This window comes from Homarus americanus, unplaced genomic scaffold, assembly GCF_018991925.1.
Source record: "Homarus americanus isolate GMGI-L3 unplaced genomic scaffold, GMGI_Hamer_2.0 scaffold4060, whole genome shotgun sequence".
Lineage (NCBI taxonomy): Eukaryota > Metazoa > Arthropoda > Malacostraca > Decapoda > Nephropidae > Homarus > Homarus americanus.
This window is the reverse complement of record NW_024746161.1, coordinates 9,265,966-9,293,388: the sequence shown is the minus strand read 5'-3', so window position 1 is coordinate 9,293,388 and position 27,423 is coordinate 9,265,966. Positions and strand designations below refer to the sequence as shown.

Sequence of the window (27,423 nt, the reverse complement as noted above, 5' to 3'; positions counted from 1 at the left end):
TCCGACCAATGCTCACTGACCCGACCATTTATCAAGAGTAATTCAGACATACTCATTTGGTTGATACTTGACTGATGTACTTGCAGGCGTTCCAGAAGATAAGGGCGAACTCTAACGAAAACTTGGAAGACATGTTGGCCTACAGAACTTTCAGACACTGTTTCTCAGCTCCCTCTTCCCGGAGATCTTCACAACAAGTGGATGGTAAAGTACCTCTTCTGCCTGGTATCTTTTCATTCGATTCTCAAAAGGCGAAGCTGATGGAGAAGTTAAAATGTGTAAGTCAGACGCCCACCAAGACTACGTATGAAGAGTCGGCAGAGGAAGGTGAGGACGTTACCCAGGAGTGTCGTCAGGAGGAAGAGGACAACCAAGAAGACAGTCTCGAGGTTCCTTGTCTGGAGACCGATGATGAATCTCAAGAAAGTGTTAAGTGTATAAATCAGTTCGAAAGTGTGGAAACTAGAAAGAATATAGAAAACCTGACTTCACAGGTAGAAAGAGTAAGTGAAGAAGGTATCGCTAGTACCATCTTGGATGAGACGGCATCATCTTCCGAGGACATATCATCTGGGATTGCTGGGGTTGATGAGGAACCTAAAGATAATGTCCAAAATTCAGATAAAGACGAGTCTGATTGTCCATCTCAAGGGATATTACCTGAGGTTCCTCATTCTGAAAATGGACAGAATGAACAGTGTTTAATTAATGAAACTTTAGATGACTCGAGACCCCATAAGGAGGCCGCAGGCATACTTCGCACTTATTCAAACCAACAAGATTTAAAAGAGCCAGATATGCTTGTCACGTCTGGTGTTGGAGATGTATTCGAGGGGGACGCTCTAAGTAACTTGCGCGACGAAATGAAAGAAAGCACAGAGCCCTCAGTCCATGAAGTCAGCTTTGCAGACCATAAATCCCGGAGAAGAAAAACAAATCGTGATGTAACATCTAAAAGTGTGGCAGAAGATTCAACTGAACACTTTGAACAGACCTGCAACAGTATTATGAATATGTGTGATTTCATCATCGAACATAGCCCAAAGAAAGAAGCTCTCAAAACAGTCGAAATTGCGTCACGAATCATGGCTTACAACTTTAATGAAATGTCTGATTCATCTCATTCCTTGGCATCTGAAGACAGCGGACAAGACTTCTCAGGTGAGGAGGATGTGACACGCGTCCATGATGAATATGAAGAGGACGATGACGAGCTACTTGAGTCTGTAATGGACGAGCAGGGGACCGTTTTGAGCATCTCCTTTGGCAGCACCAACCAGGACGACTCTGACGGAGAAAATACAGATATATCTGAACCTTTGGATAGCTCTGAAGGATCAGAACTAACTAAAGACAGCCTGGAGGGCTCAGATAATGGTCACATGAACAGCTGCCACGACGAAACACCCCTTGTCATCCCCGAAGTAGTTGTTCAAGAGGAGGCCGAGTGTCAAGCAACTAAGGCTGATATTGAATTAGACACCAAATCGAGGCTGGCTCTGGCTTGCCTCGAGGCCAATTCTGATATGGACTATCTTCACACAATCGATGAGGAAACTGAACCGAGCTCAGTTGGCGATGATGATAGGTGGGCCTCCGAGTTAGAGATCTGTGAGGAGCTACATGAAGAAGATGTGAACTTCTTTGACGTGATGGATAAGTGGCGTGACCGAAATGAGCGTACGAAGGAACACAGCGACCAGCTGGAAGAACCAATTGTAGGAATAGCTGAGGTGGTCAGGGAAATACTGGGACAAGACAGGTCGCTTGTTAAACCATCGGTAGAAATAGAAAAATCACGCACAGCCATAGCCGAAGTTGTACAGTTGCTTGAACCACCAGAAGAAATGAATGAACCATATGAGAAGGAAACTGTGCCAAATGAAGCAGAGATTGAATCATGTAGGGAACAGACACAACCACCTGTATGTATAGATGAGCCACATCAAGAGATAACCGATGTTCTTCAACTGCTGGAGCCAAATTATGGAATAGTTACACCATCAACAACAATGGAGGAGAAACAAGAGGAATTAGAGAGAGGTAATGAGAATCAGGTTGAGGTGATTGAAGACAGCGGGAAACAGATGAAGATCAATAAGAATCAGCTGGAAAGAAGCATTGAGGAGGAGGAGGAGGAGGAGGAGGAGGTGAGAAGCAAGAAGAACCACCTGGAGGTTATAGTTCCTCTGAAGACCAACAACGACGTCTCACAGACCAATGAAGGTATATCAGTGATCAGTGAAGACCATTGGCAGACTACCATAGACCTCTTGGATATCACTGAAGATCTGCAGACCACAGAAGATCTACAGTCTAAAGAAGATCTGCCAGAGACTCCCGAAGACCTGCCAGAGACTCCCGAAGACCTGCCAGAGACTCCCGAAGACCTGCCAGAGACTCCTGAAGACCTGCCAGAGACTCCTGAAGACCTGCCAAAAGCTTCTGAAAATCTGTCACTACTAGGTCAGGGAAATGCTGCAAGACAACCCAGTGGAAAGCCAATTGAAGAGTCGCAGGAATATACACTGTTGAGTCAAGCAGTTAAGGACCAGACAGAGGTGGAGGGAAACACTGAGAAACACGAGGAATTGGAGAGAGACAGTGGAGACCAGATTGGGGTGGAGAGAAACACTGAGAAACACGAGGAATTGGAGAGAGACAGTGAAGACCAGATTGAGGTGGAGAGAAACACTGAGAAACACGAGGAATTGGAGACAGACAGTGAAGACCAGATTGAGGTGGAGAGAAACACTGAGAAACACGAGGAATTGGAGAGAGACAGTGAAGACCAGATTGGGGTGGAGAGAAACACTGAGAAACACGAGGAATTGGAGAGAGACAGTGAAGACCAGATTGAGGTGGAGAGAAACACTGAGAAACACGAGGAATTGGAGACAGACAGTGAAGACCAGATTGGGGTGGAGAGAAACACTGAGAAACACGAGGAATTGGAGACAGACAGTGAAGACCAGATTGGGGTGGAGAGAAACACTGAGAAACACGAGGAATTGGAGAGAGACAGTGAAGACCAGATTGGGGTGGAGAGAAACACTGAGAAACACGAGGAATTGGAGACAGAGAGTGGGAATCAGATCGAGGAGATTGGAGACATCGGGAACCAAATTAAGAAGATGGAGATCAATAAGAATGAGCTGGAAAGAAGTAATGAGGAGCAGGAGGAGGTGGTGAGAAGCGAGAAGGGTCATCTGGAGGCTACAGGCACAAAAGATGAGGTAGTTGAGCTTCCACTTAGGTTAACAAACGCGTCTGATTTACTTTTTGAGCAACTTGGGTTGTGTAGCCTCTCAGGAACACACACTAAGGAGGCTGTGAGGAGAGAAGGGAAGTGTCCAGAGGTTACCGTGAAGAGTGAGAGTTATTTGGGTATTCATTCGACAACTTTGAGCAACTCATTACCGTCCTCAGCTTCTGGGGAGGTCGATTTGATTACATCGTCTAAAGTATCTCAGAGACAAAAAATGTTTGAGAATAATATGAAGTATGAAAAAGACAAGTTAGGAGGAGAGCGATATTTTGTCCCAGTTGAGATTCCCGATGAAAAGTTAAAGACGCAGCAAAAGGACTCGGCAGAAGGCCAGTCGGAAAAGAGGACTTATGTGTGCGGTTCTGTCACAAGGTATAGATCTATGTTCGAAACCAGATCTTTGGAAGAAATCTCATATCTTCAGAGAGATAAGAAGCCAACTGAATGTGAGAATAAGACGGATTCTCGGGACTTGACAATACCCAATAATCAGGGTAACTTAAATGAGTCAAGAGTTGTTGAACTTGAAAAGGAATTAATACCGGAAATTCCCACAGAAAATCCTCAAGTTCTACCAGCTACAGAAGACATAACTATAAAACTTACACGTAATGTGAAAAATAAGGTGATCAAGGAAAGAAGTAAATCTTGCATAAATGTTTTTCCTCTTCCAGTAATATCTCCTGATATGGATCTACTGAATCAGTACAGGGTAGACACAGTACCTGGCAACACGAGAGACGTAGCCCGCGAAGGTTCCAAGGAAGCTCTCGGTATTACCTCAAACAAGGGTACAGTAAAAGGTCTAGATAAATTCAGTAGTCTGTTGACATCGACAGACAGTATACCGCCCCAACAGAGAAGTATTTCTCCAACACTTCAGTTACTACAGGAGAGGATCAGGCGCTCTAAAGCAAAGAGAATCGCTTACAGCACCTATGTCAAGCCGGCCACGATTGTCCTGGAGAAGGACAAGAGAGTGTCGCGGCTCAGGTCAGTCTTTGAGCAGTCCAGTCAAGGTTCACAGAGATCACCAAGACCCTTCTTGAAGAGGATGAAGAGATTCATTATTGAGGGTGAGAAATTTGATACACCAGAGACGGAGAAAAGGAAGGACTCGCCTCCTGACAGTGACACTACAGCGCTGCCTGTGGATGGAACTCATTCAGTTAAGGAAGAAGTTTGTGTGGAAGCTCTCGAACTAATTACCTCTGTTTCTTCTGCAGTGGGAAATAATTTAAACAACAAATTATCTCCGAATGATGAATGCATTCCTTGTGTTGGGAAAGTTAATAGTACACCGCATGTCGGAGAAATTTTCGTAGACCAAATGGCTGCATCTCTAAGTCTCCAAACTGAAGAAAGCTCGAAGAGTCTAGTCACGTCAGTAACCGAAGATGATGCAGTAATTTGCTCCTCAGATCTTCTCGAGGACGTGTCCCGTCAACACACAATAGAAGAGGATGTTGAACAGAAGCCAGAAATCATCGCACAGACTCCAGGAGAATTTGAACTCCAGAAAAAATCCCAGAAACTGGTGGTAGCGCTGTCGAACATGGAGAGAGACATCAAAGAAGTGCAGATGTCTGTAAAACGACTCAATGATCACTATCCAGTCATACCACAGGATGATGTAGACCAAGTTAAAGTGTCTCCCCAAACTGCCAAAAACTCCGATATCAACCTCAAATTATCTTCAAACGAACAGTCACTTCTGACCACAAGTGAAGCAAGTTCAGACGAACAGAAAGTTGCACGCCGTGGGAAGGTGCATCTGTTAATGCAGCTCTTTAGTAATCCAGAAGCGAATCACTCAACGCTGAGGAAAACTACAGTAGCTGACTCCCGAAACATGCCTTCAGAATTCACCAATGTTGAAGGAAAAGAGGAGACTAACGCCCAGGTGACGAGGAAGGAGAAAGTCACTCACTCTCATAATTTGACTGAACAACCTTTTCTTGGTCAAGAGGCAACACTCTTTCACACAGAACATGAAACATTAGTACTCGAGGCTGAAATTGGGATGGATGAAACAGCTTTAGACTCACAACAGAACGATACACTGTTTGCTTCTGAGACCAAGAGAGACGACAAGCGCCAAGGTGAAAATGAAACCATAGATGAGACTATGAAAGACACCATGGATTCACTTAAAAAAGAACCTTCCACATGTATTGGCCAACTTCAGGGAGAGACGGACGACCTCACAGATCAAGACCAACTCAACAAACCTGTGGATCAATTTCAGGGTCGACCATCTGAATCCATACATCACTTTACTAATGAATCATCCCAAACTGCATGCCCAAAACAGGACCCAGTGAAGCTTGCTGTACCTTCTGACCAATTACAGGAGTTAATCGTATCTGTTGGTCATGAACTTCAGGAAGAGTCAATTGTATCTGTTGATGAACTTCAGGAATCATCTGTACCTGTTAACCAACTTCAGGAAGAGTCAGCCGTACATATTGATAAACATGAGGAGGAGTCAGTCTCAGGTTTTGATCAGCTCCAAGAAGAATCATTCACACCTGTTACTAAACTTCAGGAGGAATCAGCCGTACTTTTTGATCAATATCAGGAGTCTTCTGAACCTTTTGACCAGCTTCAAAAAGATACAACAGACCACGAACACTCACCAGAGGAAACACAAACACCCAAGAATCAGCTGCTACAAGAATCATTTATAAATTTACAGGAAAAAGAAACTCCTCCGGTTGAGGACCACGACGATGTACCTGTATATATGGACGCCCAAGACAAGGTGCTCGCATCAGCAAACGTCCATCAGATGACTAGAGCAGCCGTCCCGTGGCAGGAAGACTCTTGTAAATTTCTAGATGCTCATGAAGAACATGATCCTGAACAAGAGAACCTGCCTGCTCATGTGGCTGACCAGAGGAACCAAATTATTGGTATTGATGTCCAGAAAGAACCATCTGTCCTTCATGAGGTCAATGATAATCTATTTGATCTTCAGGATATTCAAGAGGAAACATATACTCTTAAAGAGGTCCAACAGAACTCATCTGACCTTTTGGAGGGAGCATTAACACCTGCTGACCTTTTGGAGGGGTCATTGGCACCTAATGACCTTTTGGAGGGATCATTGGAATTTACTGACCTTTTGGAGGGAGCATTGACACCTATTGATCTTTTGGAGGGAGTATTGGCGTCTACTGACCTTTTGGAGGGAACATTAACATCTGCTGACCTTTTGGAGGGGTCATTGACACCTAATGACCTTTTGGAGGGATCATTGGAATCTATTGACCTTTTGGAGGGGTCATTGGCCTCTACTGACCTTTTGGAGGGGTCATTGGCACCTACTGACCTTTTGGAGGGGTCATTGGCCTCTACTGACCTTTTGGAGGGGTCATTGGCCCCTACTGACCTTTTGGAGGGGTCATTGGCCCCTACTGACCTTTTGGAGAGGTCATTGGCCTCTACTGACCTTTTGGAGGGGTCACTGACCTTTTACTCCTACTGACCTTTTGGAGGGGTCATTGGCCCCTACTGACCTTTTGGAGGGGTCATTGGCACCCTACTGACCTTTTGGAGGGGTCATTGGCCTCTACTGACCTTTTGGAGGGGTCATTGGCCCCTACTGACCTTTTGGAGGGGTCATTGGCCCCTACTGACCTTTTGGAGGGGTCATTGGCCTCTACTGACCTTTTGGAGGGGTCATTGGCCCCTACTGACCTTTTGGAGGGGTCATTGGCCTCTACTGACCTTTTGGAGGGGTCATTGGTCCCTACTGACCTTTTGGAGGGAGTATTGGCACCTGTTGACATTTTGAAAGAAGGAACAACACCAAGAGAACAAGAACCGTCATCTGGTGACCCTCAGAGTGTGTTAGACGTTGGTCATCTGGGTGAGACTAACTCCCTCGGCCAGTTGGATAAACCAGCGAAGGAAATTATACTTACTGACTCCTTGGCGGAAACACTTACCGATGTTGAACCTCAAGAGCATCCAGGCGCATGTATCGACGTTAGAGAGGATTCCGTACCATCTGCTATTGATGTGGTACTTCCTCTAATTACAGTTAAAGAGTCTCTAATCCCAGGCCAACTAGATGTATCTGACAGTAACCTAACCGAGGAAGGCCTTACTCAACCTCACGAGATTGTGGATGAGATGGATGACCCAACATTCAAGTCTCGGGAAGAAATCTCTACCTTGTTATCTGGTGCTGAAACTACGGACCTCTTCCCGGTAAAGCCATCATTACCTCAAAGTCCCAGAGAATCAAGTGATGGGCTTCCTCAAGAACAAGTGGTGTATTCAGTAACAGAGTTGGAGTCGAAGAGTGGAAAACAGACACTGATTCCTGGAGTGGTAGTTCAGTCAGCCACTCCGGAAAGTGACCTCGAGGACAACAACATTACTCCCGAATCTGATGACCTGCCTGTGGAGGATATCGTTAGCGACTCGAATACATATGTTTGTCTACAAGATGATATTACGTTGGACTTGCTTAATGGACAACAACCTTATGACGATACTTCTGAGGACATAGGTGTATTAGACCCCCAGAGAGAAGGTGCATTAGATCCCCCTGCTGCTGGTTCCATAAACATTCCTGTCTGTTTTGACGAGTTGCAGAAGAGAGAACCGGATTTAATGTCATTAAGTTTTGAAAAAGCTGGGGATGAGAGCTGCTCACACCCCGAAGACTTACTTGGCTACCTGGGAGAGAAAACTAACGTGCTCATTCACCTCCCAGAAGAGATCGATGACCCAACACCTGACATACTGGATGAGAAGGCTGTGAACCTTGAGGAACACAGTGGCTCCCCATGGCTCGTGTACACAGCTATATCTGATTATATTCGTTCCCGATCACCGTCACCTTTGAGTATGTTCTTCGGTAATAATCCTTCACCAGAGGAATATTCTGACGAAGAGGAACCTGGACTGACTGATCGCCAACAGTCACTCACGGTCAATCAGCAACAGGAGTCGACCCAAGAGAGGGAGACTATTCCCGGGGACTCGTCAGGAGAACATTTAATCCTCATTGACAATTTCACCACAGATGACGTCGCATCAGACGGCAAACTTCCTCAAACAGTTAATATTAGCGGGGAAATGAAGAAAGACATCATCTCTCTGTCACGCACATCGATATACGGTTTAGATGTCACATTAAATCGTTTCATACAACCTCCAACTTCCTTATTTCTCAGTAGAGGCAACTTGCCTACTTCCGATGTGAAGACCCCACAGGACGAGCCAAGTGAGCAGGACTCAAGTGACACCATCACCAGCCCCACGTATGAAACAGCGACCGAACACTTACCCAGCTCCCCTGTGTCGCCAGAGCCACCAGTCATCACCACCAGCCTGGCAGATACGACTCCAGACTATGAAGATACAACAGTGTTTCCATCTGACAGCTACAGGGGCTCGAGAGATGATATGGCAGGTGTTATATCAGAGAAAAGTGTGAAGAAAAATTTACTAGTCGTAGAAATTTCATCTTCTCTAGCCGCTGATAATACAAACACTAGGGATGAAACGAATCTCATATCAATCGTTCCTGTTGATCACACTGAGGAACCTACAACATTAGATACTTTACTTCAAGAAGAAAATTCAAGCGGTAAACTAAGTACACTCACAGCAGAAACAACCAAGCAAGAAGGTGCCTTAAAGAACTTGCCTGTTAACAAAAAGTCGAGTGGAGAGACAGCCGAAGGTCTGTATGAATCAGTGACACACTTCAGGGTTGAAGAACAAGCTGTTGATGAGTCAGACGAAAGTGACTATTCCTTTGGTACAGAAGATTGTGGGGACGTGCTGGTGCCTCAAGAGTATATTGATACACAGCTTAATGCTCTAAGGAAAGCCCACGAACAAGAAAAAAATAAAGAAAACGTGCCTGCAGGTACGACAGCTACAGAAGACGATGACACTCACAAAATAAATCTAAAAATTTCCCATCCAGTTCGCACAAGCAGTGGGGATGGCACCAAGGTCGAGGGTGAGGCGGGTCTTTCTTATCCTGGACACACCGAACCCAAGATATATGTATCTGGTGTAGCTGACCAGCAAATGACAGACACACTCACACAGAAAGATTTACTTGGTACTTCTGCTAAGGAACAGACGTGTAGCACAGAGGCAGAGGGAGACTCGCAGTCATCCACGACGCCCCTTAGAGTTGAGGAACAACCTGCCGGAGATACCGATGACAGTGACTATATGTTTAGCACAGAAGACTCCGGGGACGTGTATTGTGTTCCTCAACGATACATTTATGAACAGCTCGTCGCCAGACAACGAGAACAAACTCAAGAAAATATTCCTTCGGGGAGTAATACAAGTGGCAGTAATAATATTAACTTACAGCCAAAGACATTCCATCCCTGGCAGACACGCACGCCGTGGAGTAGTGTGAATCAAGATTCCTTCGATGACGAGAAGGAAGATTTAGCTACGTTACTGGACAGTGTTGAATTATCAAGAAGAATCTCTGAAGTCCATCGAAAACTACAAAATCCTGAAGATGCATCACAAGAAATACATTTGGAACAAGTACAAGACCAACGAGTTTTACATAACATGAAAGATTCGTGCAAGAATCCTGGAAACGATTTGGTCACAGATATACTGTCTAAATCATCATCTGTTATCAAGGACTCCTCTCAGCTCAGTTCCCAAGCAGTCAACATGACCACGAGACCTGCAGAACCTTACGACGCGACAAGCCACGAGAGTGAATCTGACTCTGATGATGACATGCGGGTCGGCCCGATCAAAGGCTGCCATCCCCTAGTGATACCTCTCTCACCTAGCCCCAGTAAGTCCCCAGTGACAGCTTCCGATAGTGATTCCTCCCAGTCTGAATCTGATGTTACGACAGATGAGGATGACATAGAGATTCCCGGAACGAAGCCCAGAGCCAAGTACAACAAACCAGCTCGAAGTCACAGAAGCAAACTGCACACCATCCCAGAGCTCTCAGAGGACGAGGAGGAGGAGGAGGAGGTGCCCACCAGACCACCCAGACTGAGGAGACTCTCGAGTGGGAGGTTTAGACTCCTTGAGAGCTGGAATCCTGACTCGCCAAGAGGAGGCCCGCCCTCACCAAAGGTCGGCCAGCGGGCCCCCAAAGTGGGCAAGTTGGCCCCAGATTTTCTTAGGAGATTTGAAATTGTTGATGAACAAGTATTTACATCAAGGATTACGGAAGAAAGTGACGGACACGGCCAGGACCAGAGAGGGCAAGAAAAGTCAGTGTTTCGGCAAAGAGAAGCACGATCCTCAGATAGTGCAACTTCGTCATCTTCAAGTGATAGTGAGGAAGATGATGATGGTGAGCCAAATATTACCTACGGGAGACGGTCGCACGTGGGAAGTATGTATAAAAGAGCACAGGCGGGAGAGTTAGACGTGGACAGTAATAAAGGTCAGATTAAAAGTGAACATAAAGAGCAAGAGAGTTCAGACGAAGAAAAAAGTGATGAATTTAACGCACTAAACAGAGATTATCCTGAAGGCCCTGAAGCTTTTAAAACCAGAAACACGCTAAAGACTCAAAGAGATAAAAGCCCCGCTGAACCTGACGCCGAGCATACAAGTAAAAAAGAAACACCAGCTGAAGCTCCTGAAAGTTCAGACATAAATATTACGGGAGAACACGAGGTCCAAAATATCCCTGGAGAAGAGTCAGCGTCTTTCGAAACAAACCTAAAGACCTTACAACCTCCCCACTCGCAGAAGGGGACGTCCTCGACCCCGCACTTCCTGGAGGAGGACGTGACCCAAGGGTCCTTTTACCCACCCATGGAAACCCTGCTCATTCCAGCCCATGTTGACCCTATCATCGTTGGCTCCCCATCCTTTGAGGAGGACCCCGATCCTTCAATGTGTGGGGAAGTGACCTCCCAGCCTAAGTATGTAATTACAGCACTAGGGCGGGAGAGCGTCTTGACTCATCACGCTTTCGTTCCTCCAATGGAGATGCTGTTGATACCTGAGCTTCAAGCAGTTGGTGATGAAGACCTCACAGAGTGTCAAGCACCCTACCAGTCTTCTGTAACATCTGGTAATGACTCCGGGCAAGGTGAAGATGAGTTCGGAATGAACGCTGAAAGTCAAGCTCGAGACACCACTTTCAAATGTGATAGTTCATTCCTTCCTTCTATTGAACATCGGAATTTTGTGGGCATTACAGATGCAGAGGCACATAGTTTAATTGTAGCACCAGAAGTACATAGTTCTCTGTCTGCTGCGCCCCATACAAGTTCTACAGGCTTCCTGCAGACTGATTCTCAGAGCACTGTATCAGCTGAGGAACCTACAAAACACATTCTGCTTACACAGTCGCTAAATGTGGAACTATCTCGAGACACTGTAGACACAACAACTGTTAAATTTGAAGAAAACAGCTCACTAACAGAGACAGTCAGTGTAAAGGAAGTTGTAGTTCCAAAACATACCGAAGACCTTAGTGAGAAGCAAACAGTGTGTAAAGATCATAGTAGAGACAGTAAGATGGATGAGATTGAGGAAGACAACAACGGTAAAGTTGAAACAGCCGCAGCTGGTGACGTTGGTCAGGAAACAGTATCAGACAAAACTCCAGACGAAGCAGATGGTGACAGTTCTCTCTGTAAAGACACGAAGACGACGGATGAAGTGAGTGAAGGACAAACTGACGAAGGGACCATCGGGGACAGACAGCCTGACGAGAGTAGCATCAGCCACGATAACGTAGTGCTTACCAAAGAACAGTTAACCTTTTTTCAGAGTGGCGGACTTCAGCGCCTTGCATGTTCCTTTGGCGTTATCGATCCTACCGAGACGGTGTTGGTAAAAGGTGAGATTCATAGTACTGTAAGTGGTGAATCTTCTCCAGTGCTAGACGTAGATCTTACCCACAGCACCAGTAATGTTGACCCTCACCCCCTCACCACCAACAGCCCTCATTTACACGATGATGACCACAAAGACACTCTGAGCAGTGACAAGAAATCGTCTAGAGAACCGGAAATATCGACTCAATACTTCTGTAATATACATCCCAAAGTTAAGACACCATGCCGGGGCGAGTACCAGGACGAGACGTACACAGAGGATGTTTTTGATGATCAGAGTGACGTTTTCCCAGCAACCAGTGACACCTTCGCCGTGACGGCCAGCAGCGACCCGTTTTCTATGTTCTCTGATATTGGGTCCTGGACAGGGGATCCCTTCAGTGACGAGAACACAGAGATAAGCTCGTACCGAATGAGTGAAACGCTGCATGTGGTGCAGGAGGTGAAGGGAAGCCCCAGTATTGAGGGTGGTGATGGTGGAGAGGTATCACCATCACAAGGAGACGCGGAGAAGCCAGATTTCATCGTCTGTCCTCCAGTCTTGTCTCAGACCCTGTGCGAGAAGTCTGTGGCAAAAGTGGAGTCCAGATACGTTACAGAAAATTCAGACGAGGATCAATCCAGCAGAGGATGTTCAGTAATGGATGAGGATCTGTCAGACTCGGTGCCGGTGATACACTGGGACACTTTTCCTCTTGCTAGTGATGTGTCACCTGGTGGTGGGAAGCTCACTTGTGATTTATTGGTGGCTACTGACGCTCCGGAAACGACAGCGACTTGTCATGGTGATACAACAGTAACTTGTAAATTCTTTGACGCACTTCTGACTGGTCATGGTAATAAAGAAACTCAAAACAGTGAGGAAAGCTCAGCCATCTTAAGTTTTGTGAACGGAGAAGCTTCCGAAAAGACCAGAGGTGTGTGTGATGCTCAGGTAGATACCACACGTGTAAATGAGGAGACAGAGGATCTAGATGTGTCCTGGACTAAGGGAGAAGACCAGCTCAAAAGTACCTCAGTTTCCCATGACCCTAATGTGTTTGTAAACACTACAGTAACTGGGAAAGTTTTAATTTCTCCAGATGAACTAGAACAGTCAGTTGACCTTAATACCAATAAGTCGAGAGGATTAACACCAGGTGAAGCCTTACACCTCCCGAGTCTCCCGGCAACTGAACAGGTGGCTAGTGATGACGTCACATTAACTGAGGAACAGAGGTTAGTTGACATAAGAGGAGTGTCATTGTCCTCCCAGGTCTTGACGCCGCAGTCACAGCCATTTGAAGAATGTGTTCCCACGATCGATCTTCTGGGACTTGGAGCGGGTCATTTTACCTCCCCACGAGGAGTAAAAACAACCAGCGAAGTGAGACTGTTGGATCTTGATTCTCCTGATGGGCGCTGCTCCAGGGGCTTGTCTGAGCTCGAGGGAGAAGTTTGTGGAAGTCAACAGGATGGAGATCTAACATTCTTCATGGGGGAATCTGTTGAGTTTCTCATTGATTCAGACATTCCAGATTCCTCACACAGCAGTGCTATCCAGCCTCAGTTATTGCCAGCTGGATCTCAGGTGGGTGTGGAAGTGGTGGTGGTCCAAGAGGATGTAGAAGAAGTGAGTGAGGATGAAGTGGTAACGCAAGAGAATGTGGAGGAGGCGGTGACCCAAGAAAATGTACCCACCGTAATAACACAAGTGAAAACGGAATACAACAATGAATCTATGGGTAGGCGACGCACCGTCAGTGAGAGAACCACACCCACACTACAACCTAACGCTGCAGTAGTCATTGCAGAAGACTTCCGTGTCATAAATTCATCTTCAGAAGACAAGGAACCATATAAGTCACTCTATTCCCTACAGACCGCAGCGAAAGCAGGTGGAGGCGACACAAGCTCGCCTGTGACGCAGACAGACGCACAAAACGCGGTAGACGGGAGAGAGACAACACTCCACTTGCGTGAAGCCAGTCAAGGTCATGATCTTGTTTGCCATAATGAGACGGGTCAAACAGCTGATTTACTCACAGCAATTCCACCGAGCCCGGCAGGTGTGGTGGTGGACGGCCAACACTGGGATGAAAGAGAAGGAGAGAAGAGGAAACAGGAGAAAAAAGACAGGGAACAAACACAGGAAAGTGCAGAAATAGGCGATGGAAGTCCACGTGAAAATCCGCTTCAGACCATCCCGATAGATGACGTCACAGCCCCCGTGAACCGTCCTGGTGGAAGTTTAGTGAAACAAACAGAAAATGTCAACACATATGCAGTGTCTCAGCTCCTCCAGGTGCTGGACAGTTCCCCTGGTGAGTGTCTGGGGGCAAGAGTGAAGGCGACCCAGGATGCGGCAACTCTGAGTGCTGAGGATGCGGCAAGTAATGTGAGGAAAGACCCACTTGACGAAGTGGAGCTCACCTCCCCTGCCGGAGACTGTGATAGTGTTATTGTGGTGAAGGAAAATTGTTTCATTGAAACTGATGTGATTGGCAAGGGTCTGGGGATCTGTACTGAGGAAGTGTATAACAGTGACTCACCGGCAGTGACTGCTAGAGAGGATCAATATGATACAGACTCTCTTGGAGGAAGTGAATCTCACTGTGATAAAGAAAGTACGCTCTCAGAAATTTCATCTGATATATTTGAGAGCGCCCGTGAACCGTGCCTACCTGTAGACCCAGTTCTGGTCCATAAATTAAGTTTATTGGAATCTGAAACACCTCAGTGTTTGTCAGATGTGTCGAGTGCGAGCCCCGAGCCCTTCAGGGGAAGTCCTGAGACTGGTCACAGCACCCCAAATGTTAATGCCAGTGATGTTACCCTCTCAGCTCGTGACCTCAGTAATGACGCTGAGGACCACGAAGATTCTCTGTCCTCTGACAGGACTAATGTTGTCCTTAGCGAATTTCAGCAGATGCTGGATGAGGAAGACTCTGTTAGCTCAACCGTGACAGAGTCAGGTCACAACTCTACAGCTGAGGATCTAGTGGACGACTCTGGTTTATCTGGCTGTGATAACGCCACGGGACGCTGGGTCTCTGAAGGATCCACTGCTTCTGAAACTCGGCTTTCGCTGTACATGAAACGTTTCAGTGATAAACTCGAGGATAGAATTGACGATTCCACTGAATCACAGTCTCATCGTAGCTTACTGGAGGAGATCCACGGGTTCAGAACTTACTCCAGCACCAGCAGCTCCATCGACGAAACACCTCCCAAGGCAGACGCTCGCTATGATGGAGGCAGAGTCCAGGTTGATGCTCAACCTTCTACTGACCTGGTGACCTCCAGAAAACAATTCTGGGATTCCATAATTGCTGGAAATGCAGGTGGCGGTGAGCCTCGAATGTCCAGCAGCTCAGAGTCAACTGACATCATCAGTCAGTCTGGGGACCTCTCCAAGTGTGACACAATCGCCGAGGAGAACGAACACACCATCTCTAGAAGTCTGTCACTTGAAGAGGACCAAGTTTTCGAGAACTCCCCGAAGGAAGATGCTCCGCTAGGTTTGGTTGGGAGGATGAAAGCATCATGGACGGATCTGTCTTCTCACACTGACATACTCGCTGAGGAACACAACGTGGAAGAGCCCGAGAGAGCCACCGATTCTGTTCCTGAGGACAACATTGAAACGGGTCTTGTTCAGTACAAGAAACAAATGTGGCAGAATTTGGTGGACTCTTCTGAACTTAAGACTGAAAGTATATTGAAGAACAGAGGACGAAGCCAGAAGATTGAGGATAATGATCAAAATATCTCCAAACAGAAAGTAGACAAATTAGATACATTCGAATGTGATGAAAAGGCTTGTGTAGATGATGAATTTCTATCGGCGCAGGAGACCAAAAATGACAGCCAGACAAAAGTGTTGAGTGAGATCTGTATAAAAGACGAAAGTGTTTGTCCTCGAGGTGCTGATGAAAACAACCAGAAATCAGTTATAGAAAATAAAGGTGAAGACGAAGAGTTAAAGTCTGAGAATGCTGAGGGTTTGGAACGAGTGCCAAGTTATAAGAAAATTGAGAAGGGTCTTGTGAAAACTGGAAAGGAATTGTGGGAGAGTAAACAAACAGAGCAAACAGTTAAAAGTCATTTACATAAAGCTAACAACACCATAACGCAAATACCAGAGGGTAAAAAAGATTCTAAATGCCATGAAAATAGTGACAGGGTGAGAGGTGATAAAGACAAACAAGAGGTCCTGGCTGTAGGAACATATAAGCAGCTTTCCCAGGGAAGTAATACAGAGAGGATGAAAGGGGAAGCTGTGAAAGATACAGTTTGTGAGGAGCAAAAACGTGAGAAATCTGGAGGTGACTGTGTGCCTGTAGATCGACGGCCAAGCATTAAGATGATCGAGAAGGGGATTGTGCAGACGAGGAAGAACCAGTGGGAGAGACAACTGCCAGTCATGGAGGAAGATGCGTGTGAAGACGATACATCACCCAGTGAGAAGGTGCCGGAGAATGATGACACTCACACACAAGTTCACACGCCAGACACTGAACGTAAAGTAAGTCCTTGTCGACGTAGAAAGTTCAGAAGGCCGCCAAAATCAAAACAAGCAGTGGGTTATCGACTGAGTGTGAGGATCAAAAATGGAACAGTGGTTGATACTAAACTCCTGTGGGAGGCGAGGGAGGAGGCAAGGAAAAAGACAGCAGAAGCCGAGTGGACTCGTCTCCATGCTGGCAAGAACACCGAGGACGCACAGGTTGCCAGTGAGGGATACCAAAATGAAGTGACCTTTCCGATTGACTCCCAAGACACAGTCGCCGGAGCCGAAGAACCGCTGGTGATCGTGCCTCCTCAGTCGTCTGAGGGAGTAGATGCCAGGGACGTAGTTCGTTACGATGAGCCTCTTGCTGAACCCGATATCGAGGAAGGTCTTGTCAACACCACAAGACAGGTGTGGCTCAATCTGGTGACGTCGGATAACCTGAATACAGAAAGCGTCTTGAAGAGCAAGGTGAGGGCGCAGAAGAACAAGAAGGGACCAAAACTTCGCGAATCAGAGGAAGGTTCTGCTGAGGAGTCCGTGAAAAGCAGGCAGCTAAGTGTCAGGATTTCTGAAGGTGCTGTTCTGGAGGAGAAGATGAAGTGGGAGTCGACGATGCAGTTGCCTGAAGTTCCTGATGACTACAGAGAATGGAAGAAGTCCAGGCATATCCAGAAGGAAACTGAGGCTTCGTTAGCAGTAGACCATGAGCATGTTCCCACAGCTCTGAAATCATCACAGGAAAAGACAGTTGATGGAGCTGCCATTCTAGAAAAAGAGGAAGATAAAAAATTGTTAGCACGAATACCCAGCATCGAGCAGATTCAGAAGGGGAGAGTGTTAGCAGGGAAGGAACTGTGGGAGGGTGACGACGTTGGCACTCAAGATATTATGAGCTCTACCACTCACACGTATTATCCAGAAACATCACAGGTACCTGTAGGTGTTACTCCAGTCACTGCAGATATAAACATATCTGGCAGAGACAAAACTGAAGATGTCAATCCCATTGAAAGGATTTCTAGTTTGAAATTTATCGAGAAAGGAAGAGTGAAGTGTGGCAGAGACTTGTGGGAAGGAAGGCACGCTGAAGAGGGCAATTCCAAAAGTAATGATGAGAGTGTTACTGCCATTGTTGCAGATGTGTCTCTCGCAGCTGATGACATCCCTTCAGGAGAGAATCTCCTTCTGGATAAGTCAGAGGTCTTATGTAGCGATTCTGAAAATTACGAATTATCTGAAACTGAATCGGCTTTGCAGATTGAAGTAGGTTTTGTGAGCTCCTCCAGGAAAGCGTGGGAGGAGAGACATCAAGAATCTGAGGCGGTTCATTGTACCCAACACATGAGACATGCAAAATCAGAACTTGAAGGGGAAGATTTAGAGAACAATGAGACAGAGAACCTAGAGGACCTCCCACGGACGCAGAAAGTTGGATCTGAAAAGAGGCCGAAAATTTGGGAATTCCAATTTAGTTCAACAGAAGTAGAACACTGTAGTGAGACAGTAAGCATCCCAGAGACTATTCTTTCTGAGGATGAAACCGGAGAAGACCCTGACAAGGTGAGAACATTCAGCAGCACAGCTTATGAAGGCAGTGTGCAGCTGAAGAGAAACACCTGGGAGGAGAATGTACCACGGGGAGAAAATGTCCGACAGTGGAAGCTTAACGCCAAGCTCGTATTACCCACTCATAATGCCATGATGTGCGAAGATTCGGAGACAGTGAAAACAAACTTCCAATCCTCTCCAGAAGAAGAACTTTCCGTCAAAATCGAGGATGAAGAGAAACCTTTACTTGGCTCACATCCAGAAGAGGATATTGCAGCCTTGACGAGACCGCTGAGTGTTACTATCCTGTCCGGGTCGGTGAGCACTGCCTGCCACTTCTGGGAGCACAAACAAGATGAGGCAACACACACACAAGCTGGAGATGAGGAGTCCGTCGATGGTTGTCAGCAAGATAGAACACAATCTGATATAATGATGGAAGAGCAAACACACATCCTAGACTCGTATCCTGAGCCAAAAGGTTCGGCCAGTCCAGTAGATGACGTCCTCAAGGGTAGTAAGAGAGCCTTCTATGACACTATGCTGTCCACTGATGACCTTGGATGGGAGGAACCTCTTGCCGTGAGTCAGGATTCTAGACTTTCAGATAAAAATCATAAGGAATTTATTAAATCAGAGACAGAAAAAGAAAGGAATCAGAAGAGAGAAGAAGAGAAAGATAATAACAAGGTAAAAGATGTCATAAAGGGAGATGATGATGACCCTCCTGCGCTGCCAATTGTTAGTCCTCCACAGTTGCCCGACAGAAGTATGACTGAACAATGTGAGTCAGAAATCTGTACCTGGACTCAGAAGCTTCCACCAGGCTGTTCAGGAATAGTTGAAGACGATGTTGAATCTTTCTCTCAAATTCCCGAGGTGCCATTGACTGAAATTCTTGAAGCGTTATCCCCCAAAGAAGTTCCTGAAGGGTCGTTTCTTGATGAGATTTCTGGAGTGTCTTCCCTCTATCAAGATCCTGAAATAACATCTCCTGAAGAAATTCCTGAAGTGTCGTCCCCCGATGAACTTCCCGAAGCGTTTTCCCTGGATGTATCGTCCCCTGAAATACTTCCTACGGTATCTTTCCCAGACTTCCGTGGAGTGTCGCCCCACAGAGAGACACAGACCTTACAGACTTTGAGTGAGGACCAGGACCTACTGGTGGTTCAGGAGGGGACAGAGGAACTGGAGATGTGGGTAGACGCCCCTGAAATACTCTCACCTAAGCAACCTGAGGGTCATGGTCAGCTGGCTATTTCGATTAAGGCGTCTCCCGGCAGCCGGCCATCGACCAATAACCCAATAACACAAAAGAAGACATTTTGGGATAGCATGAATACCGAGAAGGGACAGGGCGAAGTAAAGGAGGGTAAAGTAATATTAGTAAGTGAAAAAATGAAGAGTGAAAGAAAACAAGAGAGAAAGGAGAATCGAGAAGCAACACAAGAGAAGTCAGAAGACACTTTACCTCCATCTGAGACGTCGAAGGCTGATGCTTGCAGTGAACCAACCAGAGTCACGTCAGACAGCGCGCCCTCGAAGGATTTGGTGTCCCAGAAAAAAGAATTTTGGGATCAGCTGTTTGTCAAGAAAGAAGTTGAAAATGTTAAAATCAACCAATCTCAGACCTGGACAAGTACAATACAGGCTTCAAAAACAACCTTTGGATTACCAGTGAATCAGCAGGAAAAAGTTGTGGAGTGTGAAAGCAGCGAACAAGACACTAGACTCACCATCACTGACATTAATTCCAAACTTCCATCGGCTGATCCCAATTTAGTGACAACAAGTCCTGATGCTGAAGGTGAACAGAAGGTTCCCTGTATTAGCGAGGAGGAACCCGAGAAGAATTTGGTTGCACAAAAGAAAGGTTTCTGGGATGAATACATTGCCAAGAGAGAGCAGGACTTCAGAGAGGACAGAACCCACACGGCGAAGAAACACGCCATAGCTGTAAGGAAATATACTTTGAAGGAAAGATTGTCGGAGAAAAATGAAGAAAATGAATCTAACATTGAGGTTGTTGAGTCCAAGACCTCGCTGGGCCGTACACTCAGCATCACGATCAAGAAGGGAACAGTGAGAGCAAGCCGAGAAAAATACACAACACAGGAGGAAGATGATTACACCAAGTGGAAAAAGACAAGAGCTCAGAAACGACGAAAACCTGCGGGTGGTTCTCACGTCGGGAGTCCCAGAAGAAAGGAATTTGTTATCCAATCAGGGAAGATGAAGTCCGAAACCCAAGCTGTTGACTCTCTTGGGAAGAGCAAGAGACTCAAATCTTTTAAGAAAAGTTGGACTCCTTCCTCAAGACTCCGAGATGACTCTTCAGAAGAGGAAGATCACAGTCCACCGAGAGTTCGCAGAAAGACGAGTGTGAAGATTCAGAAAGGTCTAGTGCAGAAATACAAAACTCACTGGGAAACAACTCGCACCAAGACTGGGTTTTGGACTTGGAAACGACAACGAATATCATCACCAATGCTAAGACAAACATCATCCTCACCTACACACCGGAAGTTCACTCAGACGCCAATGATTGTTAAAACTTCCACAGGTTATCCTGATGCACAATTTAGGAACCAGTTATCCCCGTCTCATATATTGGACAAAGTTCAAAGTCTTCCCAAAGCGAATGTTCATCAAGGTCGAGGCCCCCACAGTCACCAGGAGCCACCATCAGCTTACGGAAAGAACATAGGATTGCCTGTACAGAAAGGGAGGGACTTCTGGGAGCAGGAGAGATACAGGACTCCTTCTCCTCCTCCTGATATCCCCGAGAGGCCTCTGACGCCCGAAGAAGCACAGCATTACCTGAGCGGGTTCAAGGGTAAAGTGGCGGAGCGGAGAAAGAGATTCGACAGCCTGGGTAGCGCCATCAGCACAGAGAGCCTCGACAGTATAGAAAGTGTCGAGCATAAACTGGAGTCGGATGATAACCAGTCAGCTGTTGCCTTAGAGGAAGAATATGTCAGTTCTGTCCTCGGAAAAGTGAACCGCCAGAGGAACTTGTGGGAGACCAGAATGCAGAAAACAATACAGAAGGAAACTGAGGAAAGATTAAAGCTTCAACCGAAAAATAAGAACTCTCTGAACTATAAGCAGGCCAGAGGTACCACACCCGACATGTTGCCGCCGCCAATAATAAGAGTAGTTACTGAAGAACAATTTAACGACATCTCGCCTGTAGCAGCAACACCATCACACCGAGGAAAAGAAACACTCCTCTACATCCTGCACAACACCATCGAGGGAGAGCTAGTACTCAAAACTTACAACGAGCACTATATGAACCTTCAAGGAGTACCTCCGAGCATCACTTATGGCCAGAAGACTCCAGAAGGAAATATCTCGAAGTTTCAGGCTTCGAATCGTGAGATGTTGGATGAGCGACCACAACCTGCAAGAAGAAGCAAAAGGCAGCAGAAGCAGCGGCAGAGCTCGGAGGGAAAGTGTACCCACGGTAAGTGTTCCCTTGTCTTCTGTATCCCACGAGACTGTCCCTCTATTTCTCAGCGACTGATGAGACACTAATGAGACTAGTGTGTGTTAGTTAGGATTTCCAGAGTTGAGAAGTGAGAGAGATGGGAGGGGAGAAGGAATGAAGTAGCACTGAGTTTCCAAGAAGTTGTGAGAGAAAATAACAGAAACTGGCTGTGGATGTCATGGATATCCTAGAAATAGTGTGAGGAAAAGTAGGTGTTTGCCTAGATTTGATTACAATATACCAATCATTCATATTCTATTTTATACCCATGGTAATAATTTTTTGTATGTAACGCTTCGCTAAACAAAAGAGGTATTTGTTTCATATAATTTAATTATATTATTCATTGATCCAGCATAATGATGTAGGTAATTAATGGAAATGTTTTCTCTTTCGTGTTTTATTTATGTTTCTTTGTGTGTCGGGACAGATACCAGCCGCGTCCCTCGTAAAAGTGACGCAGACCAGCTGGTTGCTACTGCTTCTACGGTGCAGGCAGCCAAGACGGGAGTGACCAGCATCCCACAATGGATTGTCTCCGAGCACGTCCAGACCCTCACCCAAAGCCTCTCCACTCAGCAGCCTGAGTCTTCAACAGGAAGTTCACAGTCTTTATCACCAGTACGGAGTGACGAAGAAGACACGAAGGATTTCAGCGTCCGAGATGCGAATAAAACGTGTGATATTGACGATTATTATGTGGAATACAAACGCAGCTTTGCCACGGCTTGTAGACTGTTTGAAACCGAACTGAGGGAAGGTGAACCCGAGGCCAAAACAGCAACCAAAAGCTGCCGTGTTGGCTCCAGTGTCGTGCCTCAACCTGGTGTTAATCCACACTGTATAGAAAGGGCAACTACTCCTCTGGGGCAGACAATGAACTATAGTGATGACAGTACCATGTCCTCCCCACGAGGCGTTAAATCTGCACCATCAGTCAACCCGCTCAGTACACACGACGCAACTCCAGGTCTACAAGAACAGCTTCCAGATCCCAGCTCAGGCAGATCCTCTACACTTGGGGTCAGCCCTCTCGATAACGAATTCATTGCTCTTATACAAACAGATGATATTTCTAAGTATGCAAACAACCAATGGATTGAGAAACAAGAACCGAACATAACAAAGAAAAATATAAAGCACAAATCTCACCTGATTGACCATGGCTGTCAGACGGACGATGAGCTCGAGGATTTCATGCCATCTCGCACGCGTGTGTACTTTGTTAACCGAGGCTGTCAGAGTAGTCCCGAAGACGATGTTGACAAATTCAGGACAAAGGAAACGAGTTCACCTTGTGACCGGGAAATACAGGTGTCGCAGGAAGACTTAATTAATCCGCTAAAACGCCGCGTGTCTCAAAGATCCCGACAGTATGACCTGCTGGAGATGCCAGAACTGAAGCGGCGTGTTTATAGACGTCGACATGGGTCTCTCGCCTTGAGCAGGAAACGTTCTCTGTCCACCTCTGACGCTCACCTCGTCCAGGAGCAGCAGCAGATGGTTCTCGGCGCCTCAGGAACAGTTAATGATGCGGGTGCAGATCAGGGATGGTCAGGGGACCCGTGGGTAAACATGGTCAAATCCGGCAAATTCGGGATAGCTAATCCTTCTTCCCTCGTGGCTTCCCTTCAGGATCTTGCCAAGGATTTACCCTCAGTCTACCCTGAGGGGCACCATGATCCCCTGAACCACGACGACCTCGCAGACCTCGACCCTGACGACTTCCAGCACTTCCCCCAAGAAGAGGTCCGTCTGCAGAGACCTTGGGGTTGCTAGCCCTTCTGTCTCCAGTAGTAGCGTCCATCTCCACCGTCTGCCCCCCCTTCCCACGTCAACGTAGACAACCACGTAAAAGTATTTCTAGTTGTAACTAAACAGGGAAAGTAATTTAGATCTTTGGAGGAAAATTAGACTAACATAATTCTTTATCTAAATGTTATAGCTTCTACTAATCGATAATATATTGATAGACAAATGATATACAGGGTGATCCAGCAAAGAGTACATTAAATTGGAGGATGAAATCCTTGGATAATTCTAAACCACAATGTCTCTATGGTAAAATGTCACATTCTGCATAGTCTCCATGTTACAATACATTTAAGATGTTGTATTAATGAGAGTGAATTTGATGTGAAACTCCCTCCCCCTGTAACTGCCTTTATCTCATTCGGTCATACACGGTCCCTGTCTCATTGCACCTGTGTCAGCCATCTGTATCACGCTGTACACAAGACATATGTGGATAAATGATTACAAAAACCTATGGGGGTTTCACATCAAATTCACTCTCATTAATACAACATCTTAAATGTATTGTAACATGGAGACTATGCAGAATGTGACATTTTACCATAGAGACATTGTGGTTTAGAATTATCCAAGGATTTCATCCTCCAATTTAATGTACTCTTTGCTGAATCACCCTGTCTACTTTCTCCCCACATTAAACAAAGTTCATGACAAATATTCACAGTACAGAATTAAGAACACAGACTATATTATCCTTGGCGGTAAAATTACTACTTAGTCTTTTAAATTGAGACTGAATCATCTCTCCTGTTAAGGCGTTTATTGTTTACTGTGCCTAAAGCTTTGTCTTACCCCCGCAGGTGATCCAGACTCTGAGTGGGTGCTACAGGGGCGAGTTTCCCCATGTACCAGTAAGTGGGTCGAGGAGGACCTTCACCAGGGCCCTGACGAGTGGCCAGGAGGACCTCATCTCCTTGAGGGAACTCCGTCGCGCCAGTCTCCCCGAGTCACTGGTGCTCCTACAGACCTGTGAGTCCCTGTCCCGCTCCCCGTCTCCGTCCCAGGACTTAGGGTCTCCACTCTACGTAATCCGTAATCCCTTCCACCCTATGGACCCCATTACCGCACGCCTCATGCAGGAACCAGAGAAAGTTCCCAACGAACACAACACATATTCGCTCTACAACAGCAATGAGAGTCTCACCTTATCGTCAGACAGCGCTCCACTGCCGTCTGATGGTGAGGGGAAGGGGAAGTATTTGGAGTCGGGTTCCAAGACTACAGCTGCAAGAACTTCCCGGGCATATCCGGATGCGATGCCCGTGAAAGATTTTGCAATGGTCGATGAGGCGAGGGTAGAGTTTTCCGAGGAAGAGGAGGAGGAAGAAGGTGAAGGAGAGGAGACAGAGGGAGATGGTGAAGAAGGCGAGGAGGCGAAGGATGGAGACAAGGATGAAGGAGAGAGCAGGCGAAGTGAGGACAGAAGACCGTGTGGGTGTCGAGCATACGGTGAAGGTCTCCAGAGGGGAACTGTCGCGGGGCTCAACACATTCTTCATCGACACTGTGGAAGCTGACCAGGGAGAGGTGAGAGGGTCAGGGAGAGGTGGTAGGGTCAGGGAGAGGTGGTAGAGTCAGGGAGAGGTGGTAGGGTCAGGGAGAGGTGGTAGGGCCATGGAGAGGTGGTAGGGCCATGGAGAGGTGATGGGATCAGGGAGAGGTGGTAGGGCCATGGAGAGGTGAGGGATCAGGGAGAGGTACCCAATTAACAATCACCCTGTATATTAAATGTAATAGAAAAAGGTGAATGAGAGGCTATGCATAGATAGATATACCGTATAACTAATTTATGAATAAACTGAGTAAATTCTATATATATACTTGAGTAGATGATGAGTGTGGAAGCACCTTAACTCAATCATGTTTTAATGTTCTCATCATTATTAGAAAAGGTAGAGTTACGTAGATTTATTATTGTTTATCAGTGAATATTTGCATGCAGGTGACGGTGAGTGTGGAAGGACCTTACGAGAGGTCTGTGTCAGGGACCGAGGTGTACCCCTTGGAGGAAGCCCCCGGGGTGTACCAGGTGCAGTTCCAGGTGACCGCATCTGCACACTACCACGTCGTCATCACTTGGGCTGGTCAACACTTACCCGGCAGCCCCTTCACCTGTATCGTCGAGTGATAGATCTTTGTGGTACTTCGAGAAGTAAAAAAAATATCTTTCAGGGTACTTGACAAAGCCTGGTTTTAGTGCAACATGTGCCACTGAACTTCCAATAATCTGGACAGTTACAGAGGGTCTGAACTCCATTACTGCAGATATTATTCATAATGCAGGTTTTCACATGAAGTGCTCATAGTTTTAGCAGAAATTCCTTCATGCCAGTGAGTCCGTTTGGCTTTCGTAACAGACATGTGACTTAATGTGTTCTGAATACTGATATCCTTCATATGTTTCCTCTTAACAGCAGTATGTATTATTAAGCGAAGATTCCAATTATCATATTCCATCGACTGCTGGAAGTGTACACACGTATTAAATATGTTCTTCGTGATGCTATAAATTCAAGGTGTTTACCAAGTTCCTTGATATATGTGTTTAGTCCCGACACTGCAAATCTCAACCAAAACAGAAAAAAGTGGTGGAGTATATCTACCAGTGTAGTGTCAACGTTATGACGTCTTGCACTCAGGATGGGTTGGAGAAGGGAAACTCTTAATGGTGGCTTTCTTATATAAATATATTATATACAAAACAATCTTGTACTGGGGAGTTGCTGCGTGGTAGAGGAGTTGCTGTGCAGGAGCTTCTTTAGAGGAGGCGTTGCGTGTTGCAGGGCTCTAGGTAGAATGCACTTCACGGCGAGGCTGTGGGCTTATATAAGAGTCCGCCGGAAATAAGCGTAGCTGCGGGGTCGGCCGCCTACCCCGCACAGTCAGACAGCGAGGCTTCACTGAGAAAAACTCCGCGGGATTGGCTGGTCAGCGACAGTTGTAGGGGAGAGTATCCATTACATCAGTGTTTTGGGCATGGAAATTATCAAGAGACTTTATAAATAACTTTAAACAGAATTAGGAGAGAGAGAAAGAGAGAGGTAGGGATCACTACAGTCCTACGATAAAATGTGTATTACTCCGCATTTTTTTCTGGGTAATTTCAAACATCATAAACACCCGATAGACATATTCCTTCAATGAAACAAAGGATTGATAATTATTATTTATCTACTCTTAATATTAGCTAGTCTTTATTTGGCGATATTACGTTTTTACTCCTTTAAAAAAAATCGTATATCTGCCCCTGTGTTCTCCATCAGAAAGTCCGTGAGTGAAGGAGAAACCCTAGTCAAAAACCCGCCATGTGATGTACAGTAGACAGACATCCTTCCTTACCCAGTGTTTACATACTTACATTCAGCTGATGGTCTTAAAGAAGTTTTGTATATAATCAACACCAAGGTAAAGTGCTTTTTATAAATGTTTCCCATTAATATTATACTACTGTAATAATACGTTTTTTCTTCATCGTTTTGTGTGTTTTGAAATTTGTCACTAGTCCCCTCCAATTCTCAGTGATTTTTATGACCTACGTTAGAATACAGGTAAAAACATGAATGCATAAACAGTGAAATCTCTGTTTAACGGACTGTATGGAAAGGAAAGTCCGTTATATCGAGGGTTCGTTAAATGTGAAACCCCCATATCTTCTAGATTATATGGAAAGAGAAGTCCGTTATATGGAGGTTTAACTGTATTATAAACTGACTGTGATAAGTAAAAAAAAAAATGGAGTGTAGAACAAAACCTCATTAAAAATATGTTAAATATCTGTAATTATCTTTATATTTCTTCCTTCTCAGTATCACCGAAAAATGAAACTAATTTACTTAATGCCGTCTCTGTATACTGGGACCTGAAGGACCCCCCAACTAACAATTAACACAAGAGTCCAACACCACATGCATAACCGTAAAGATGGGGACTATCCTGCCAGTTACACAAGGACCTGGTGGGACCCCCCAATCACAAAG

The 27,423-nt window shown here is 45.9% G+C and overlaps 1 protein-coding gene across 1 annotated transcript in view; it reads left to right on the top strand.

Annotated features, from left to right (window-relative positions):
- Positions 1-27,221, top strand: part of LOC121878980 — a 30,637-nt gene extending 3,416 nt beyond the window's left edge. Inside the window, exons 6-10 of the mRNA XM_042385431.1 lie at positions 87-6,703; positions 6,799-21,608; positions 22,063-23,381; positions 24,248-24,973; positions 25,389-27,221. Of these exons, the coding sequence (XP_042241365.1) occupies positions 87-6,703; positions 6,799-21,608; positions 22,063-23,381; positions 24,248-24,973; positions 25,389-25,574 (23,658 nt within the window). The 3' untranslated portion in view covers positions 25,575-27,221. The remainder of the gene's footprint in view (positions 1-86; positions 6,704-6,798; positions 21,609-22,062; positions 23,382-24,247; positions 24,974-25,388) is intronic.
- The last annotated feature ends 202 nt before the right edge of the window (positions 27,222-27,423 follow it).